The sequence below is a fragment of the Ornithorhynchus anatinus genome, chromosome 5 (genome assembly GCF_004115215.2).
Source record: "Ornithorhynchus anatinus isolate Pmale09 chromosome 5, mOrnAna1.pri.v4, whole genome shotgun sequence".
In the NCBI taxonomy this organism is placed as follows: Eukaryota; Metazoa; Chordata; class Mammalia; order Monotremata; family Ornithorhynchidae; genus Ornithorhynchus; species Ornithorhynchus anatinus.
Window position 1 is genome coordinate 100,500,691 of NC_041732.1, and position 21,257 is coordinate 100,521,947.

The 21,257-nt window shown below is 48.8% G+C and overlaps 1 protein-coding gene across 2 annotated transcripts in view; it reads left to right on the top strand.

Annotated features, from left to right (window-relative positions):
* Positions 1 to 6,245: 6,245 nt before the first annotated feature.
* LPIN2 (lipin 2) overlaps positions 6,246 to 21,257 on the top strand; it is a 111,144-nt gene continuing 96,132 nt past the window's right edge. The window contains exon 1 of one of the 2 annotated variants that reach the window (XM_007667152.4): positions 6,246 to 6,338. In XM_007667152.4, coding sequence (XP_007665342.1) covers positions 6,321 to 6,338 — 18 coding nt within the window. In that variant the 5' untranslated portion in view covers positions 6,246 to 6,320. Of the gene's footprint in view, positions 6,339 to 13,457; positions 13,478 to 21,257 lie in introns of those variants that run through there. The other variant, XM_029064914.2, reaches the window with a different exon arrangement.

A 21,257-nucleotide genomic window follows, 5' to 3' on the forward strand; every position in this document is an offset into this window, starting at 1 on the left:
GAGAGCAGTCGGTGAGCTGGCGGGGGCGGCAAAGGGAAGGGGACACTGTTGGAGGGAAAGGGAGGAGGGACGACGGTCACGTGGCGCCGCCGGCGGCAACCAGCCCGAGCGGGAGCCCGAGCTCCCGCCGAAGCCCGAGTCCGAGCCGAAGCCCCCCTCGGAGCCCGAGCCGGAGCCCGAATCGCAGCCCGAGCGGGAGCCGAAGTCCCAGTCGGAGCCCGAGCCGGAGCCCGAGCGGGAGCCGAAGCCCCAGTCGGAGCCCGAGCCGGAGCCCGAGCGGGAGCCGAAGCCCCAGTCGGAGCCCGAATCGGAGCCGAAGCCCCAATCGGAACCCGAGCGGGAGCCGAAGCCCGACTCGGAGCCCGACTCGGAGCCCGAATCGGAGCCGAAGCCCGAATCGGAGCCCGAGCCGGAGCCGAAGCCCCAGTCGGAGTCCGAGGCGGAGCCGAAGTTGGAGGAGGCGGGGCTCCGGAGGGCGGTGAGCGGGTGGGTGCGGGTCTGGCGCGGGGCAGGCGGCGGGTTGCCGTTGGTTTGGTGTCGCCGCCCGGCGCTGCTCCCGCCCGGCCCCGACCCCGGCCCCGACCCCGACCCCGACCCCGACCCCGACCCCGGCCCCGGCGCTAGCGGAGGTAAGCGGGTTTGGCGGGGCGCCGGGGGGCTCCTTTCCGGGGGCTCCTTTGCGGGGGCTCCTTTGCGGGGGCTCCTTTGCGGGGGCTGCGGGGGCGGGAGGAAGGAGACAGAAAGAAAGCCCCCCCCTCCCCAAACACGCGCGCACACACACACACACACACACACACTCATACAGGCGCTGCCGCCGCCGTTGTCTTGGGGGCCAGGAGACTTTTCCCCCGCAACCTTCCCCCCGCAGCCAGACCTGTCGCAGACTCCAGAGCCCCTCGCAATCCTCTCCCAGCCCTCCAGTCCTCTCCCAGTCCCCCACCATCTCCTCCCAGTCATCTCCTCCCAGCCCCTCCAATCCTCTCCCAGCCCCTCCAATCCTCTCCCAACACCCCCAACCCTTTCCCAGCCCCTCAAGCCTCTTCCAGCGCCCCCCATCCTCTCCCAGCCCCCCCATCCTCTCCCAGCCCCCCCAATCCTCTCCCAGCCCCCTCAATCCTCTCCCAGCCCCCCATCCTCTCCCAGCCCCCCCAATTCTCTCCCAGCCCCCCAATTCTCTCCCAGCCCCCCAATTCTCTCCCAGCCCCCCAATTCTCTCCCAGCCCCCCATTCTCTCCCAGCCCCTCCAATGCTCTCCCAGCCCCCCCAATGCTCTCCCAGCCCCCCAATGCTCTCCCAGCCCCCCCAATGCTCTCCCAGCCCCCCCAATGCTCTCCCAGCCCCCCCAATCCTCTCCCAGCTCCCCCAATCCTCTCCCAGCTCCCCCAATCCTCTCCCAGTCTCCCCAACCCTATCCCACCACCCCCAATCCTCTTCCAGCCCCCCCAATCCTCTTACAGTCGCCCAATCCTCTTACACCCCCCCAAGCCTCTCCCAGCTCCCCCATCCCTCTCCCAGCTCCCCCATCCTTCTCCCAGCCCCCTCCATCCTCTCCCATTCCCCCCATCCTCTCCCATCCCCCCCACAATCCTCTCCCAGGCACCTATCTTCTCCCAGCCCCCAATCCTCTCCCAGCCCCCCAACAGTCCTCAGCCCCCCCACGACCCTCTCCCAGTCCTCTCCCAGTCCCCCCAGTCCCCCCAATCCTCTCCCAGCCCTCCCAGCACTCCTCCCCCCCAGCTCCCGCCATTCCGCTCAGCCCCCACAGTCCTCTCACAGCCCCCGCAGTCCTCTCACAATAATAATACTAATAATAATCACAGTGGTATTTGGTAAGAGCTTACTATGTGCCTGGCACTGTTCTAAGCACTAGAGTAGATCCAAGGTCATCAGGTTGTCCCACATGGGGCGCACAGTCTTCATCCCCATTTTACAGATGAGGTCACTGAGTCCCAGAGAAGTGAAGTGGTTTTGCCCAGGGTCACCCAGCAGACAAGTGGCGGGGCCGGGAGTCTTCTGACTCCTAAGCCCCGTGCTCTTTCCAATAAGCCACGCTGCTTCTCTGTTTCACAACCCCCAGAGCCTCCTACAATCCCCCCACAGCCCTCTCCCAGCCCCCCAGTCCTCTCCCAGCCTCTCACAACCCCCTCCCAGTCCCCCAAAATCATCTCCCAGCCCCCCGCAACCCTCTCCCAGCCCCCCACAATCCTCTCCCAGCCTCTCACAATCCTCCTAGCCCCTCACAATCCTCTCCCAGCCCCTCAATCCTCTCCCAGTCCCCTACAATCCTCTTCCAGCCCCCCAACAATCCTCCCAGCCCCCCCCAATCCTCTCCCAGACCTGTCCTCTCCCAGCCCCCCAAAATATCCTCAGCCCCCCCCCCACCATCCTCTCCCAGCGCCCCCCAATCCTCTCCCAGGCACGGGGGAGGGCGTGTGGGTCCAGGGGGGCGGGAGCACATGCGGGGTGACCCCGGAACCTGCTGGCAGATCTGGTTGATGCCTGCATGGATCCCCCTCACCCCAGAAAACTGCCCTCCCGCCCTCAGCTTCCAAACCGCTCCCTGCTCACCGACGACGGCCGCAGCGGCAGCATTGCCCCCGACCCCAAACAGGGTGGGACGGGGGACACCCCCCGACCCGGCCCTCTTCTCCTCCTCCCGTCCTCCTCTCCCCCTCCCTGGCCGCTTCCCCTTGCTTCTTCGGCCGGCCCCTCTCCCTACCTCGTGCTTGGCAGAAGGGGAAGGGAGGGAAAGAAGGGTGCGATGATACATAGGAGTCGAAGCGGTTGTCCGAAAAGTCGTTGCCTTCCGGTCGGTAGTTCTCCCGGGGGGCTCAGTGACCGCAAGCCCCCTCGCCCGGGACAGGAGAGAAGAAGGCTGCATCGTTCTCTCCGACCGAGAGAACTGAACTCACCAATGCTCAACTGCCGGGAGCCCTAAAAAAGCTGCTTTGGAGCTATCTTAGCCCCCCCTCTTTTCTTGCCTCCCCTTTGCAGTAGGACCGTGACTTCAGAGCTGGCCCACCCTAGCTTGGAGCAGCGTGGCCTAGTGGCTAGCGTCCGGGCCCGGGCGTCAGAAGGTCACGGGTTCTAATCCCGGCTCCTCCACCTGCCTGCCGCGTGACCTGGGGCGTGTCACTCTGGGCCTCGGTTCCCTCATCTGGAAAATGGGGATGAAGAGCGTGAGCCCTCTGTGGGACAGGGACCGTGTCCAACCCGATTTACCGGTATCTACCCCAACACTTGGGACGGTGCCCGGCACCTAGTAAACGCCTAACAGATACCGTCGTTACTGTTGTTCTTATTTTAGTGAAATGTAATCAAGGATAGCGGTTGAAGGAGTAGCGATGAAACCCAAGACCAAAACGATCAACTTCCTTTGTTGTTGGAAATCTGAACGCTAGCCACCTCTGGAGGATAAGCCAATAATAATAATGAGTAATTATGGTATCTGTTAAGCGCTTAATCTGCCAGGCACTAAGCACTGGAGTGGATACAAGCAAATTGAGTTGGACACGGTCTCTGTCCCGCAGAGGGCTCCCAGTCTCGATCCCCATTTTACAGAGGGGGTAACTGAGGCACAGAGAAGTGAAGCGACTTGCCCAAGGCCACACAGCAGACAAGTGGAGGAGCCGGGATGCGAACCTATGACCTTCTGACTCCCAGGCCCCTGCTCTATCCACTGAGCCGTGCTGTTTCTTTTAGGGCCAGTGCGTAATTTGTTTTCAGTGCCATAATAGTAGAAACCGTCCAGGAGTAGCGCTTCCCGAAGCACACTACTGATGGGAAGATGGAAAGGTTTTTTTTGTTTGGTTTGGTTTTTTTTATTATTTTAAATGGTATTTGTTAAATGCTTACTATGTGCCAGGCACCGTACTAAGCCCTGGGATAGATATAAGCTAATCAGGTTGGACGCAGTCCCAGTCCCACAAGGGGCTCACAATCCTCATCCCCATTTTACAGATGAGGTTCCCGAGGCCCAGAGAAGTGAAGCGACTTGCCCAAGGTCACCCAGCAGACAAGTGGCGGAGCCGGGATTAGAACCCAGTTTCTTCTGAGACTCAGGCCTGTGCTGTATCCACTGGGCCACACTGCCTCTCCACGATGCAAGCTTTACAGCTAAAATAGGAATAGCAACCTATTTGACTATTCCTCTATCACTGGAAATATTTGTTTTAAAATAACTGTAATTATGTGGAAAGCTTGAATTTTAGATTGTCTTCCCGTGATTTTGTGATGACCTGGATTTCTCCCAAAGGTTACCAAAGCAGACCCCCAAAGTGTAAAGCACATAAGAGAAGGTACAAGCCTTTGCCCACATCATCACCCAAAGTTAATGACATTAGATTTGAACATTTTTTCTTCTCTCATTTGTATTTTGATTGGAAAGTTTTAGTCTTTTACACATCCCCCGTCCCACTCACTGTTTTGCTTCCCACTTTATGCCAAAGGGTTCAGCGTGGCTCAGTGGCAAGAACCCGGGCTGGGGAGTCAGAGGTCATGAGTTCTAATCCCTGCTCTGCCACTTGTCAGCTGTGTGACTTTGGGCAAGTCACCTAACTTCTCTGAGCCTCAGTTATCTCATCTGTAAAATGGGGATTAAGACCGTGAGCTCCACATGGGACAACCTGATCCCCTTGTATCCCCCCCCCAGTGCTTAGAACAGTGCTTGGCACATAGTAAGCGCTTAACAAATGCCATCATTATTATTATTATTCTACAGTGGAATGAGTAGGAAAACTTCCATAATCAATAGTATTTATTGAGCTCTTACTGTTTGCACACACTGTACTAAGCGTTTGGGAGAGTTGGTAAATATGTTCGCTACCCACATCAAGCTTACAGTATGAGCGGGATAGAGACATTAATATAAATAAATTATGGGTATCTATGTAAATTATGTGTGTCTGAGGGGTGAATAAAAGGTGCAAATCCAAGACAAGTGTGACGCAGAGCAGAGTGAGAGAAGAGGGAAGGATGGTTTAGTCAGGGAAGGCCTATTGGAGGAGATGCGCTTTTAATAAGCAGCATGGCCTAGTGGCAAGAACACGGGCCTGAGTCTCAGAAGGACCTGGGTTCTAATCCCGGCTCTGCCACTTGTCTGCTGTGTGACCTTGGGCAAGTCACTTCACTTCTCTGGGCCTGAGTTACCTCCTTTGTAAAATGGGGATTAAGACTGTGAGCCCCATGTGGGGCAGAGACTGTCCAACCAGCTTATCTTGTATCTACCCTAGCACTTGGAACAGTGTTTGGCACAAAGTACTTAACAAATGCCATAATTACTATTATTATTAATAAGGTTTTGAAGGCAGGGAGAGCAAATGTCTCAGATATGAAGAGGGAGGACACTCGTGTGAATCGTCCACATAGAGTTGTTAGTTGAAGCCATGTTAGTTGAAGCCTTGGGAGCGAACGAGTTCTCCAAGGGAGTGCAGGTGGAGAATAGAAGGGGACCCGGAAATTAACTCTGAGGGACCCCCCCCCAATTAGGGGGTGGGAGGCAGAGGAGCTGCCAGTGAAAGAGACTGAGAATGAGGGGCCAGAGAGATAGAAGGAGAACCAGGAGAGGACAATTGTCAGTGAAGCCAAGGTTGGATAATGTTTCCAGGAGAGGGGGTGGGCCACAGTTTCGAGGGCACCTGAGAGGGTGAGGAGGATTAGGGTGGAGTAGAGGCCGTTGGATTTGGCGAGAAGGAGATCAATCGGCGACCTCTGAAAAGGGTGGTTTGGGTGGAGTTCGGGGGGGGGGGGTGGGAGCCAGATTGGAGGGGGTCGAGGAGAGAATTGGAGGGGAGAAAGTGGAAATGGTGAACGAAGGCCACTCGCTCAGAGATTTTGGAGAGGAAAGGTAGGAGGTGAGGCTGTAGCTGGAGGGAGCTGGAGGGTCAAGGGAGGGTTTTTTCAGGATAGAGGAAGCCGGAGCACGTTTGAAAGCAGTGGGAGGAAAAGCCCTAAGAAGGTGTGTTTTCGAATCCAGATACGCAGGTGTGTCCAATAAGTGTGCCACCTTATTAGCGATTGTTTTCTCACCTGGGGTTTTCTGGGACCCAACAAGTTATTCGTCACCTAAGATGATTAAGCCGATAAATATACAGCGCCTCAAGGATGTTTCGAAGGCCCGGGAACCTGCCGGGGCCGACGTTCCGGAACCAAACCCTCGCCCGGCTTCCCTGGCAGCGTCAGGGAGAAGGCGTTGTGCTCTCACAATGGCACCGGCCCTCTGGTCAGCCGTCGGGGTCGAAGAAGCGGGGACGGCCCGGGGTTGTCGTTTAGCCGAGACTAATGCCGTGCATCACGCCTTGACTCCGGGCTCCCCCAATCGCATGGATTTAAGTCTTTATGTAGGTACTCTACCGATTAATCGAAACGATGGGCCAAATTGGCGGGGGGAGAAAATATTCTCCTCACTTGCAAAAGATAGGCTAGCCCGACTTCTAGGCCTCGCCGGTTAGTTAAGCAGTCATTTAAGCGTTTAAAGGAGTTATTTAAGCTGTGGGAAGAGGAAGGGAGGAGGAGGTAGAACAACAGGAACTTCTATTAGGGAACCATGATTTAATGTTTTTCAGTAATGGCAAAGGTTCGTGGATGTGAAGTCATTTAAGACTATGCAGCGTGAAACTTCAGCCTGTGGCCACGTATGACTTGTGACCGAGAAAGCCAGTCTGCCGTGGACCTTTTCAGCCTCACCTGGAAATCTGGATGAAGTCAGGGATGTGCGTGCATGCTCTTTCTCTGCCATTTATTTATTTCTACATATAGAATTATTCACAGGCACACCATTCCTTGCGGGAAGACAGACATTCCCTTGCCTTCTGCGCCTTAAAGGATGATCTCAAAAGACAAACGATATCTGTCCTCCCACCCGTTTCTAAATCACCCTTTCAGTTAGCGGTCAAATGAAGAAGTGTCGGTCAAAAATACTTAGTTCGGCAAGTTATGATGAGGATCTGCAACTGAAAGTGTCAGGAAGGGAAATTTGCGGGCCCTAAGAGGCTTAGAAGTCTGAAATTCTTTGGAGCTACTGGTTTAAAATGCCCGACTCAATCCATCAATCAATACTAAATACTGAGTGCTTAGTGTGGGCAGAGCACTGTACTAAACGCTTGGGAGAGTTCATTACAGTAGCGTTGGTAGGCATGGTCCCAGCCCTCAAGGAGCTTACCGTTTAATCGGAGACACCCGTTAAAGTAAATTATAGATAGGGGAAAAAGGCAGAGTATAAGGATAAGTAGATAAGTTCGGTGGGGCCGGAGGTGGGCTGAATATCATAGTGAGTGAGAAGCGGCGTTGGCTTAGTGGAGAGAGCACAGGCCTGGAAGTCAGAGGACGTGGTTCTAATCCCAGCTCCGCCACTTGTCTGCTGTGTGGCCTCGGGCAAGCCACTTCACTTCTCTGGGCCTCAGTTCCCTCATCTGGAAAATGGAGATTAAGACTGTGAGCCCCACGTGGGACAACCTGATACCTTATATCTATAACAGTGCTCGGCAAATAATAAGCACTTAACAAATACCGTAGTTATTATTGTTATGTGGGAATGACTTTTATGACGTAGTGGATAGGGCACGGGTCTGGGAGTCCGAAGGTTATGGTTTCTAATCCTGGCTCTGCCACTTGCCTGCAGAGTGGCCGTGGGCAAGTCATTTTACTTCTCTGGGCCTCTGTAAAATGAGGATTGAGACCGTGAGCCCCACATGGGACAGGGACTGTGTCCAACCCGATTTCCTTGTATCTACCCCAGCGCCTAGTGCAGTGCCCAGGACATAGTAAGTGCTTAACAAATGCCATAATTATTATTATTATTATTACTACCCTCCTCCCGGTGCACACAGAACTGGCCAGAACCCACCATGTAGGTTAGGAAGGCAGCGGTTACCAAGGTGGTTTCATAACTGCGGTGGAAGAGCCCCAGAGCGGTGAAGATAGAGGTTACTTTTTAAAAAGGAATTACTGTAATTGACAAAGTTTCTTTTTTGAGGAGTGCACACCCTTTGAGGAGTGCACACCCTTCCTTTTCAGCCTTGCCTAACCATGTCCCTTCCCTCTTCCAAAAGACTGGTAAAAATCAATTCCATAAAGCAGTTAGTGTGGATATAATTGTGGTGTTTATTAAGCGCTGGGGTAGAATACACCTTTGGGTGTTATTTCATTCTTTTATTCATTTATCTCACTGTATCTATCTTTTCCTCTCTAACTGGGGTATGTATGTCAAGGCAGGGATTGTCTCTATCTGTTGCCGAATTGTAAATTCCAAGGACTTAGTACAGTGCTCTGCACGTAGTAAGTGCTCAAAAAATACGATTGAATGAATGAATGAATTTTCCGTCACCCATCGTCCCTATAAAGGATAAGGCGTTTGAGGGCCAGAGTCTGAATTTCTTTTTCAGACCATCCCTCCAGTATGATGATGATGATGGCATTTGTTAAGCACTGACTATGTGCCAAGCACTGTTCTAAGCTCTGGCATCTGTTGCAGGACCTCTCGAAGAGCCGAAAACCCACCGGAGCCAGGAGGTGCGGAAATAATAATAATAATAATAATGTTGGTATTTGTTAAGCACTTACTATGTGCAGAGAACTGTTCTAAGCGCTGGGGTAGATAGAGGGTAATCAGGTTGTCCCACGTGAGGCTCACAGTCTTCATCCCCATTTTACAGATGAGGTAACTGAGGCCCAGAGAAGTGAAGTGACTCGCCCACAGTCACACAGCTGACAATGGCAGAGCCTGGATTCGAACCCATGACCTCCGACTCCCAAGCCCGGGCTCTTTCCACTGAGCCACACTGCTTCCCGATGGAAATGAAAACGGCCAGTGGGCGTTCCGGGAGGGAGGCGGAGAGCAGGCCTTCCTGGGGGCAGGGAGAGTGGCCGGAGCTGGTGGCCCAGGATACCAAAGCTCGCCGTGGGCGGGAAATGCCTCTATTATATTGTCACAGCGTTCTCTCCCAACCGCTCAGTACAGTGCTCTGCACACCGTAAGCGCTCAATAAATACGATTGCCTGACTGCATGTGAGAGTTGCCTGCCAGGTGGAGAAAAGTCCCGCGTCGGGCTCCCTGACCCATTTGGCTTCTCCGCAGTCTGGCCTTGATATTATCCTGCTGGTACCAGCTAACATGGAAAGGATCACCCTTCCCTTTGGAAGGTCCTGGATATCAGCAGCATGGCTTAGTGGATGGAGCCCGCGCCTGGGAGTCAGAAGGTGGTGGGTTCTAATCCAGGCCCCATCACTTGTCTGCTGTATGACCTTGAGTAAGTCACTTCACTTCTCTCTCCCACAATTATCTCATCTGTGAAATGGAGACTGAGACTGTGAGCCCCACATGGGCACAGGGACTGTGCCCAACCCGATTTGCTTATATCCACCCCAGTGCTTAGTGTAGTGCCTGGCACATAGTAAGCACTTAACAAATACCATTATTATTATTATTATTAAAGTTCTATTCTGAACAATCAGTCCACATTGCTACTTTTTGAGCGCTTACTCTGTTGAGCTCTGTACAGTAAGGGCCTGAGAATAATAATAATGATTGTGGCATTATTCATTTATTCAGTAGTATTTATTGAGTGCTTACTATGTGCAGAGCACTGTACTAAGCGCTTGGAACGTACAATTCGGCAACAGATAGAGACAATCCCTGCCCAGTGGCAGGCTCACAGTGTAAACGGGGGAGACAGACAGCAAAACAAAACAAAACAACATCATCAAGATAATAGAATCATAGAGATATACACATCATTAACAAAATAAATAGGGTAATAAATAATATATACAAATATGCACAGTGCTGAGGGGAGGGGAAGGGGGAAGAGCAGAGGGAGGGAGGGGGAAATGGGGAGGGGAGGAGGAGCAGAGGGAAAGGGGGGCTCAGTCTGGGAAGGCCTCCTGGAGGAGGTGAGCTCTCAGTAGGGCTTTGAAGAGGGGAAGAGAGTAAGTTTGGCGGAGGTGAGCACTTACTAAGTCCCAAGCACTGTTCTAAGTGCTTGGGTAGATACAAATTAATCAGTCCTTGACCCACTTGGAGCTCACTGTCTTGATCCCCGTTTTACAGGTGAGGTAACCGAGGTATGGAGAAGTGAAGTCCTAAGCGTTTAGTACAGTGCTTTGAACACAGTAAGCACTCAATAAATGCGATTGTATGAATGAATGAAGTGACTCGCCCAAGGTCACAGCAGACATGTAGGCAGAGCCGGGATTAGAACCCACATCCTCTGACTCCCAGACCCGGGCTCTGTCAGTGAAGCCACGCTGGAGTTGGGAGGCATTATCCCTGCTCACAAGGAATTTCCAGTCTAGTGGGGTGAAACAGAAGACATAAAATCAGCTCACCGTGGGCAGGGAATGTGTCTGTTTATTGTTATATTGTACTCTCCCAACCACTTAGTACAGTGCTCTGCATACAGTAAGTGCTCAATAAGAATGAATGGAATAAATGAATGAATGGAAGCAGCAGAGTATGGAGATATTATGGTGTTGAGATTACTATTTGCCAAGCACTGTGCTAAGCGCTGGAGTAGATACAAGGTTGGACACAGTCTCAATCCCCATTTGACAGATGAGGTAACTGAGGCACAAAGAAGTGAATCAACTCGCCCAAGGTCACCCAGCAGACAAGTGGCGGAGCAGGGATTAGAACATGACCTTCTGACCCCCTGGCCCGGGCTCTAGCCACTATACCATGTGTAAATAATTGCTCTAGGGGTGGGGTGAGTATTAAAATGCTTAGAGTGAATGGACTCCAGTGCATAGGCGTTGCAGAAAGGAGGGAGAATAGAATGGTGAAGCGAGAGGTTAGGTAGGGAAGGCCTCCTGGAGGAGATGAGCTTTTGGTCGGGCTTTGCAGATGGGGATACCTGAAAGCTGTGGAAATTTGGGGTTTCATTAAAAAAAAATACATATATATATACATATATATATATACACACACATTTAACAATCATAGCCAGACTGCCATGAGCGTTCTGTTTGGTTTATTACTAAATGTTTACTGTTTTATCGTTCATGGCCAATCAGCCAGGCTCGTATCATCATTCGGCTACCTCTTGTCATGTGTTTCCTGTAATAGAGCTGCATAAATTAATACTCCAGACTTAATAAATTCCTTCTGAGTAGCATAACCCCAGAAGTCACAGAACAGTACATCCCTCGCCTTCCAGGGTGTCAATCTAAATCATTGAAGCCTGTTAAAATTCTAGGGAAGCAAATTCCAGAATCACCATCACTAAATCCTCCTACTCTTTTGCAAAACAAGAAGCCCATCTTTATAGTTCACCTAAATTCTTCCTGCTGCAGATTCAACCGATTTGTTATTTACCAGTTGTCAGTGGAATTAAGAGACTCAATCCATCAGTGGTTATTTATTGGACCTGGGTTCTAATCCTGGTTCTGCCGCTTGTCTGCCATGTGATCTTGGACAGGTCACTTCGCTTCTCTGTGCCTGTTAACTCATCTGTAAAGTGGGGATTATGACTCTGAGCCCCTTGTGGGACAGAGACTGTGTCCAACCTGATTATCTTGCATCTACTCTAGCGCTTAGTACGGTGCCTGGCAAAATGCTTAACAAATTCCATAAAAAAAAAGAGAGTCTCTGGTGGGGAAGGGGATCCTGACGAGTGAGCAAAGTCACTAGTGGATAGAGCAGGGGTCTGGGAGTCAGAAGGACCTGGGTTCTAATGCCGGTTCCTCCCCTTGGCCTGCTGTGGGACCTTGGGCAAGGCACTTCACTTCTCTGGGCCTCACTTCCCTCATCTGTACAATGGGGATTAAGACGGTGAGCCCCACGTGGGACAGGGACTACGTCCAACCTGCTTATCTTGTATCTACTCCAGCGCTTAGTACAGTGCTTGGCGCATTGTAAGCACTTAATAAGTACCATAATTATTATTTTTAAGAGTGGTGGTCGGGGGGCTGAGGAGCTGAGGGGAGATCCTCCTACTTCATCCCCTTCCCAAGCTCCCTCAGCCTGGTTCTCTCCGGTCGTCACCTAGCCACCACATGCTCTGCACACCGTGAGCGCTCGATAAATACAATTGAATAAATCCACTCCTCCTGCCGGCACTCCAGCTCCTGAAGTACCCACCCCGGCTTTAGCCCCCTGTTCCCAGACGACTCCTAACCCTCTCACGCAAGATCCAGTTGAGACGAGAGAGGTGGAAGGAAGTGGCTGTTTTCTTCCTTTAATTGGATTCCCTGCCCAGAACGGGGATTCCGCCCAAACGTTTGATGGGCACGCGGGGAGCGTCGAAGCTCGTTTATTTTCAAACGGCCGCCGAAAGGGGAGGGGGATGGAAGGAGAAAGTCCAGAGCTCCCGAACGGAAAGAACTCGAGCAGCTGCCTTGGCAAGGCAGTTACATCATCAGTGCTTTTTTCTTGGCTTTATTTTTAGATACGGTACAGTCTGAAAGCTTTGGAACCGCACATAAATTATTAAAGCTATAAGAGGCGATCTTCTAAGGTGCTGGGTTCTAGAACGTGTAGGGCTGCATTGGCATAAAGGGGCACATATATGTCTTTAGTGCCTGAAAACTGTCTCCCTTGGAATTCATAGCATTATGGAAAATACCTTTTGGTGTTTTTTCTAGCAGGGTGTTCCCTTGGGTGCAGACAGCTGAGGAAGCTAAGTATTTCAAACTGCTCCGGGCCTTTAGCGTGTGTCCTGGTTCTCCTTCTCTCCGTCTCCGTGCCCTCCATTTGGAACTGCTCTCCTAATTGTCCCCTTTTTCAGATTTGCCTTGCTCTTTCATGCGCACTTGAGAAGCAGCACCGCGTACGGGATAGAGCACGGGGCTGGGAATCAGAAGGTCATGGGTTCTAATCCCAGCTCGGCCACTTGTCCGTTCTTTGACCTTGAACAAGTCACTTCACTTCTCTGGGCCTCAGTTCCCTCATCTATAAAATGGGGATTGAGACTGTGAGCCCTACACAGGACAGGGACGTGTCCAACCCAACTAGCTAATGTCTACCCCAGTCTTTAGTACGGTGCGTGGCTCATAGTAAGTGCTTAATAAATACCATGATCATTATTGTCAATATTATTATTATAGGGCCAGTGGTTGGGGAGGAGGAGCTTTAGGTTCGGATGGAGAGTCTGATGGATGAGAAGTAGCTGGGGGGACGGTGAGTGTGTAGCAAATCTGTTCTGATTAGCATTTTAATCATGGCTTCACCACTTATCTGCTGTTTGGCCCTGGGCAAGTCACTTCTTGACTTCTCTGTGCCTCAGTTACCTCATCCGTAAAATGGGAATCGAGACTGAGCCCTACATGGGACAGGGGACTGTGTCCAACCCGATGTGCTTGCGTCCACCCCAGTGCTTAGTACAGTGCCTGGCACACAGTAAGTGCTTAACAAATACTACAGTTATCATTATTATTATTACTTCCACCTCAGAGTTCCAGCCGGTGATGGATTGGGAGATTCCAGGAGGCGTGTGACATATGAAGGGGGATGGAGAACTCCTGCTGTGCTCCGCTTGCATGACGGGTAGCCCAGTCCACCCCGATCCCATCAATCAGTCAGTTGGGGGTGGGTGTGGTTCAGTGGACAGAGTACGGGCTTGGGAGTCAGAGGTCATGAGTTCGAATCCTGGCTCTGCCACTTGTCAGCTGTGTGACTGTGGGCAAGTCATTTAACTTGTCTGTGCCTGTTACCTCATCTGTAAAATGGGGATTAACTGTGAGCCTCACGTGGGACAACCTGATTACCCTTTATCTACCCCAGCGCTTAAAACAGTACTCGGCACATAGTAAGCGCTTAACAAATACCAACATTATTATTATTACCGAGCACTTATCGTGTACCGAAGCCCTGAGAAGTGAAGTGAGTTGCCCAAGGTCACACAGCAGACGAGCAGAGGAGCCGGGATTAGAACCCACATCCTCCGAGTCCCAGGTCTGTGCTCTCGCCACTAGGCCATGCTGCTTCCCATGTCCACTGGGACTGGTCTTTTTATCCATGAAGATATTTGGGGTGTGACCCCATCTCTCTTTTCTTTACATTGTGTTCCCTCTTCTGTCCATCTGCTCACTTGTGCTGCAAACCCGCACAACCTGTAGGTATGTCGGCTTAATTCTGTAGAAAGCACGAGGTAACAAACCGGAGAGTAGCTCCCTTTGCAAATGCCAGCGAATAAACAAAAACAGGAATAGGAGAGGTGAGGGTGATCCTTATCTCTGCAATCTCCTGTGACATTTCTCGCTCCTGGCAAGATAAAAATTTTCCACTTGTTACCAGACACTTGCTTTTTCCTCACGGCAAGAGGTCTTCTGTTAACTTGAGGAGACAGCACTGGTGCACAAATGCAGAATCTATTAAGTCTGCTTTAAAATTAGATTTACCACCGTGCTTTTAGACCGTGTGCCTAAAGTGGAAAAAAAAAATTGATCGCTCGCATAGCAGAACACCACTTAAGTGGGTTGCTGTGTGAGCCGTTATTAAATTTTCAGACAGTGTAATATGTAGACATCACCACCTCGGCTTTACAGCCCAGAGAGCGTGATGGGTTTCAGGGCGTCGTCATTTATAGGCTAGGATAATAATAATAAATGTGGTATTTATTAAGCACTTACTATGTGCTAAGCACTGTTCTAAGTTCTGGGGTGGATACAAGGCAATCAGATTATCCGACGAGGGGCTCACAGTCTTAATCCCCATTTTACAGATGAGGTAACTGAGGCACAAAGAAGTTAAGTGACTTTCCCAAGGTCACGTCACAGACAAGTGGAGGTGCTGGGATTAGAATCCAGGTCCTTCCGACTCCCGGGCCCGGGCTCTATCCACTAGGCCATGCTGCTTCTCAGCCATCCGTTGACCACAAAGGGCTTTTTCAACTTTCCCGTCTTTGCCTGCGTCCCATTTTCACGACTTCACATGGAATGAATTAGGAATTTCTTCTCTCCGGGCGAGCCTCCCAAACTGCTTAGGCTTGCTTTGCGGGGAGAGGGGAGAGGGGACTGTATCTGCATTTCCAGAGATACAGTCTCTGGATCAGCATGGAGACTGAAGGGAAAACAGTCGACCCATCGTATTTATTGGGCTCTTACTGGGTGCAGGGCACTGTACTAAACATTTGGGAGAGTACGGTATAAGTCATTCATTCAATCGTATTTATTGAGTGCTTCCTGTGGGCAGAACATTGTTGTAAGCGCTTGGGAGAGTGCAGTAGAATTGGTCATCCAAGCATTTACCATAGACCACCTTGACTACTGCATCGCAGGGTGGATCAATGGAAAGACCTCGGGTTTGGGAGTCAGAGGTCTTGGGTTCTAATCCCGGCTCTGCCACTTGTCAGCAGTGTGACTTTGGGCAAGTCAATTAACTTCTCTGTGCCTCAGTCCCCTCGTCTGTAAAATGGGGATAAAGACTGTGAGCCCCACGTGGGATAACCTGATTACCTTGTATCCCCCTCAGTGCTTAGAACAGTGCTTGGCACATAGCCCTTAACAAATACCTTCATTATTATTATTATTAGCAGCAGCCTTCTCGCTGACCTCCCTGCACCCAATCAACCATTAGTTGTATTTACTGAGCTGTGAGCAGAGACTGTACTAAGCGCTTGGGATAGGACATAGCAGAGGTGGTTCTCTCCAGTTCCTGTTTCCCGCTTATCTTCACGGGATAATTAGAGCAGGAGTGGTTAGCACGCCCGTGTTTGTGTGTGTGTAGGTCTGTATGCATCCTGTAATGTTTATTATGCATCAGAAAGTTTAATTCATTCAGTAGTATTTATTGAGCGCTTAACTATGTGCAGAGCACTGTACTAAGCGCTTGGAATGTACAATTCGGCAACAGAAAGAGACAATCCCTGCCCAGTGACTGGCTCACAGTCTAAACTGGGGAGACAGACAGCAAAGCACAACAGAACAAAAAACAAGACAACATCATCAAGATAAATAGAATCAAGGAGTTATACACCGCATTAACAAAAGAAATAGGGTAATAAATAATATATACAAATGAATGTAGGTCTTTACCATTTTTCCATTGCATAAAGGTGTGCATTATTGAACACAACATACTTGGGTGTTTTAGTGCTGTCCTATATTTGATACAATGGTTCACTCCTCTCTTCTTCCCCCTTTAGTTCATTACTTAATATAACCATCTAATGTGCTGATCGAGGTCACTCTTCTCGCTTCCAATTACATGTAAGAAAACTTTTAACCAGCTGCTCCGTAGAAAAAACCTCCCAAGAGGAATTAGAAATTTAGTGCGGCTGATGAGATTAGTGTAGCAAGAGGGGGTGATATTTGCTACCCATGAGGTTAATTAATAAACATTCCAATATCCTAGGGCTGGAAGAAAAAATTCTCCACTCTATTTCCCAGAGGCAACCCATGAGCCGTCTTTAAGCTATTAATAAGATGACAAGTGCAATATTTTTATCCTTAATAGAAACTCTGTTGACCCCCAAAGTCAATGATATCAAATTCTTGCAGGCTAATAATGCAAACAAATGGGTACAGAAAAAATATCTGGTGCTTAATTTGTATTTCTAAAGGAGTTAGTGTGGACAACTCGGACTGTTTATATTCTCCATTTGAGAGAAGTGATCATGTATGGAGCAGTTGTTGGATATTAATTCCCTTGGTTTATTTGGTATTAAAATAAATTTGGAATTATAAAGGGGCCTGCTCCAGTTTTTTATTGATTTTTTTTGATGGTGGATCTATTTGTTCTACACGGCTTGCATTATGTAATGTTTAATACTCCGCCACTGGTCAGCTGTGTTACTTTGGGCAGGTCACAACTTCTCTGTGCCTCAGTGACCTCATCTGTAAAATGGGCATGAAGACTGTGAGCCCTACCTGGGACATCCTGATGACCTTGTATCTACCCCAGCACTTAGAACAGTGCTTGGCACAGAGTAAACGTTTAACAAATGCCATCATTATTATTATTATTATACTTAGGTGCTTTAAATGCAGCTTCACTCTTTGTAACTATGACAAAAATTTCATGAGGGAATTTGTCAGGGAAGCAAATAGAGTACGTACATTTTAGCAAATAAGACACAGGGATTTCAGAAACTCTAGAAACCATCAATTTGGAGTCGATTTCCGGCGACAGTTGCGTGTGGTGCCCCTCTGTCTAAGATTTTTGGTGTCCATGAATTAATTGATCGTATTTATGGAACCCTTACCGTGCTCTGCACATAATAAATGCTCAGTAAATACAATTGGTGAGTATACTGTGTACAGAGCACTGTTCTAAGTGCTTGGATGAGAAGCAACAAGGTCTAGCGGATAGAGCACGGGCCTGGAAGTCCAAAGGATCTGGGTCCTGATCCTGACTGCACCACTTGTCTGCTGTGTGACCTTGGACAAGTCAAGTCTCTTCTCTGTGCCTGTTAACTCATCTGTAAAATGAGGATTAAGACTGAGTCCCATGTGGGACAGGGACTGTGTCCAACTTTATTAGTTTGTATCTACCCCAGAGCTTAGTACAATGTTCGGCAGGTTGTTGTATTGTATTCTCCCAAGTGCTTAGTACAGTGCTTTTGACACAGTAAGTGCTTACTAAATGCAATTGAATGAATGAGTAGTAAGCGCTTAACAAATACCATAAAATTTATGTGTGTGTGTGTACATGTGCATATATACATATACATATATATATATATATACACACACACATAAAAGAGGGAAAGAGCGTGGCCTAGGAATCAGCAGACCTGGGTTCCAGTGCTGGCTCTGCCACTTTTCTGCTGTGTGACCTTAGGCAAGTCACTTGACTTCCTCTGTGCCTCAGTTCCCTCATCTGTAAAACGGGGATTAAGACTGTGAGCCCCATACGGGACAGAGACTGTGTCCAATCTCCGATGAGCTCATATCCGCCTCAGCACATGCACACGTAGTAAGCGCTTAACCAATACCATAAAAACCCAAACCAAAAGGAAACAGGCTCGGAAGACACTTTCCCGGCCCCCGAGGGGGCTTACGGTCTAGAGGGGGAGACGGACATTGAAACGAATGACGAACCGGTACAGAAGTGCTCGGTGGCCATGGGCGTGAGCATCAAGCACCAAAAAAAGATTTGGTTGGCGGTCTTGACAGTGGGAAAATCGTATCGCCACAACCACACCCAGAATTGGTCTGGTCTGCTTCCTGCCCAACGTCAGGGACTTGGGGGTGGAGGGGGATGCGTGTAAAAGAAAAGAAAGAAGAGAGCGATAGAGTTCTGGAGTTAGTTTGTATGTGTTGGAGGGTGGGAGGAGGTGTTCTGGTATTCAGTCATATTTATGGAGCGATTACACTGTGCAAAGCACTGTACTAAGCACCTGGGAGAGGACAGTACAACATCGGACATATTCCCCGCCCACAAGGAGCTCACCGTCTAGGGCAACGCTTGTGGTGGGGTCTCCGTCGTTCCAGAGCCATTCTGGGCCTGACCTGGACCCAGATCCCATGTGGGACAGGGACTGTGTCCACCCTGATGAGTTTGTATCTACCCCTGTGCTTAGAGAAGCAGCATAGTTTAGTGGAAAGAGCTCGGGCTTGGGAGTCAGAGGTCCTGGGTTCTAATCCCAGCCCTGCCACTTGTCTGCTGTCACCTTGGGCAAGTCACTTAACTTCTCTATGCCGCAGTTACCTCATCTGTAAAATGGGGATGAAGACTGTGAGCCCCATGTGGGACAACCTGATTTCCTTGTATCTCCCCCAGCGCTTAGAACAGTGCTTGACACATAGTAAGCGCTTAACAAATACCAACATTATTATTATTATTATTACAATACCTGCCACATAGCGCCTGACAGATACCATTAAAAAAATGCCAGATGAAGATGGAAAGGATTGTTGTATTTAAGCACTTTCTATGTGTTGTACTAAGGACTGAAGTGTATATACAAGATAATCAGGGCCTACGGGATAAGAGCACGGACCTGGGAGTCAGAGGGACCTGGGTTCTAATTCCGGCTCTGCCACGTGTCTGTTGTGTGACCTTGGGCAAGTCACTTCACTTTCTTGGGGCCTCCGATCCCTCATCTGCAAAATGGGGATTAAACCTGTGAGTCCCATGTGAGACAGGGACTGTGTCCAACCTCATTTGCTTATATCCACCTCAGTGCTTAGAATAGTGTCTAGCACATAGTAAGCGCTTAAATGCTATTTATTATCATTATTATTATTACATTGGGCTCCCAGTCTATAAGGATGAGGGAGAGCAGGGATGGAATTGCCATTTGGCAGAAATGCACAGCGAACATGTCTACCAACTCTATTCTATTGCACTCTTCCAAGTGCTTAGTACAGTGCTCTGCACATGTCTGCGCTCAGTAAATACAGCAAATTGATTGAGGGAACTGAGGTGCAGAGAAGTGACTTGTCCTAGGTCGTACAGCAGGTATGTGGCAGAGCCAGGATTAGAACCCAGGTGCTATCCAATCAGTCAATCGATGAAATGGATTTATAGAGTGCTTACTCTGTGCAGAGGACTGTACTAAGTGCTGGGGAGAGTACAACACGATACAAGAGACACATTCCCAGCCCATAACCAGCTGACAGTCTAGAGGACTAGGCCATTAAGGCATGGTGCTTCTCAGTGTGTTGTGCACAAAATTGTCTGGGACTGGATAATTCAAAAACTGTATCATCAGCCTCTGGGGAAAAGACTCGGTTGTATTGTTTTCCCTCTGAGGAGTTTTACTCTTTCTGTTTTTTTAGTAACCTAAAGAGGTGGATGGGAGAACTAGAAAGAAGAGGCTCGAGGCAGACAGCATCCTTACTGAATTCATAATTTAATATTGTGAATAATATTGCTTTTTCCCGAAATTGGGAGAAAGATGCTTCACCAATTTCTCTCGTTCTATAAATGGAAATTTTTTGCTAGCTTATTTGAAAAAGAATACATATTTGAAAATAAGCAAATGCATTCTGCCTGAATTCATTTGATTTGAGCCCAGGAGAACTTTTATTTATTTTATTTTCTTCTGGTGAGCCCGTCCAAAAGTAAAGTGAAATGCAGCTCTAGCCTTCTGTCGAAGAGTTGTTAATGTGAGGTAATGAAAACCTAATGAAAACCAGGCTGGTGGAAAAAGTTCATTCGTCTCTTCTTAACTTAGATGTAGGGCTCAGAAATGTCACCGTAGATGAGCTGTTAAAAAACAAAGTTGTATTTGTATTTTTAGCTTGTACATTTCTTCAGGTTTTAGGTTTCACTAACATTATTGTAAGTTTCCATTATAATCCAGGTGACCAACTTTTGCCACACAGATTTGAGTCAGTTTTAGCCCAGTTATACGATAGCAGGTTGAATATCTGCAAACATCTAACATTGTTTTTATTCGGCTTAACAAATGTAAATTTGAACATCAGCTACAGAGAGAGGACCACATTTTTCCAAGCTGAAGTCTGCTTTTGCCCAAGGAACTGGGGTTTAGAAAGAGTGGAGTCTGAGAGGCTTATTGAGAGGCCTTGTCTTTTCATTTGCTAATGTTATGTCTCTTAGGCAATAGAAACATTTCTCCAAGTATTTCAAAGGGCTATTTCTTCTTTGAGGATGAAAATTCTGACTAGCTCAAAATTAGACACAAGAACAATTTGATCTCTGAAAAAGAAACAAACAAAAAAACTTTGCTATTTCCCCTTTTGTCTGAAAAGGAAAAACAACTTGACTATTTTCCCCCGGTCCTAAATTAACAAAAGGCCTTTTATTTAAAGAGGAAATTTGAAGGGGCTTCTCTTCTGACACCCAAATGCAACCTTTGAATATCGAAATCACCTACGTCCTCATTTATTACATAATCTCTTTGCTTCCTTTTTAATGTTTTACTCTGGAAAAAGATGACTTAGAAGTTAGTGTCAGAGGCAGTAATTTTCCCAAAAAAGAATCATGTAAGCTCTACAGAAATAAAATCTAGTGGTTTCGTTTCTAGTGGCAGACAAGGAGAAAGCATCTAAGTCCTCTGACCTTTACTCATTGTAAACTCTGATGCTTTTTTGGGTAATTAAACTCAGCTGTGTTTAGGCTGTAAGCTTGTCGCGGGCAAGGAATGTGTCTACTAACTCTGTTGCATTGTACTCTCCCAAGCTGTGCATACAGTAAGAGCTCAACAGTTACCAATGCTGAAATGTAATTGTGTACAAGACGTGGGAAATACTGACAGTCCCAAAGGAAGACTTCACGGCAGTTTTATAAACATTATAAATATTGATGGGAAAAAATGGATTGTCATCTATTTAAGAATCCTATTAATAATGACGATGATATTTGTTGAGGGCTTGAGATAGATTCAAGATAATCACATCTGGCACAGTACATATCC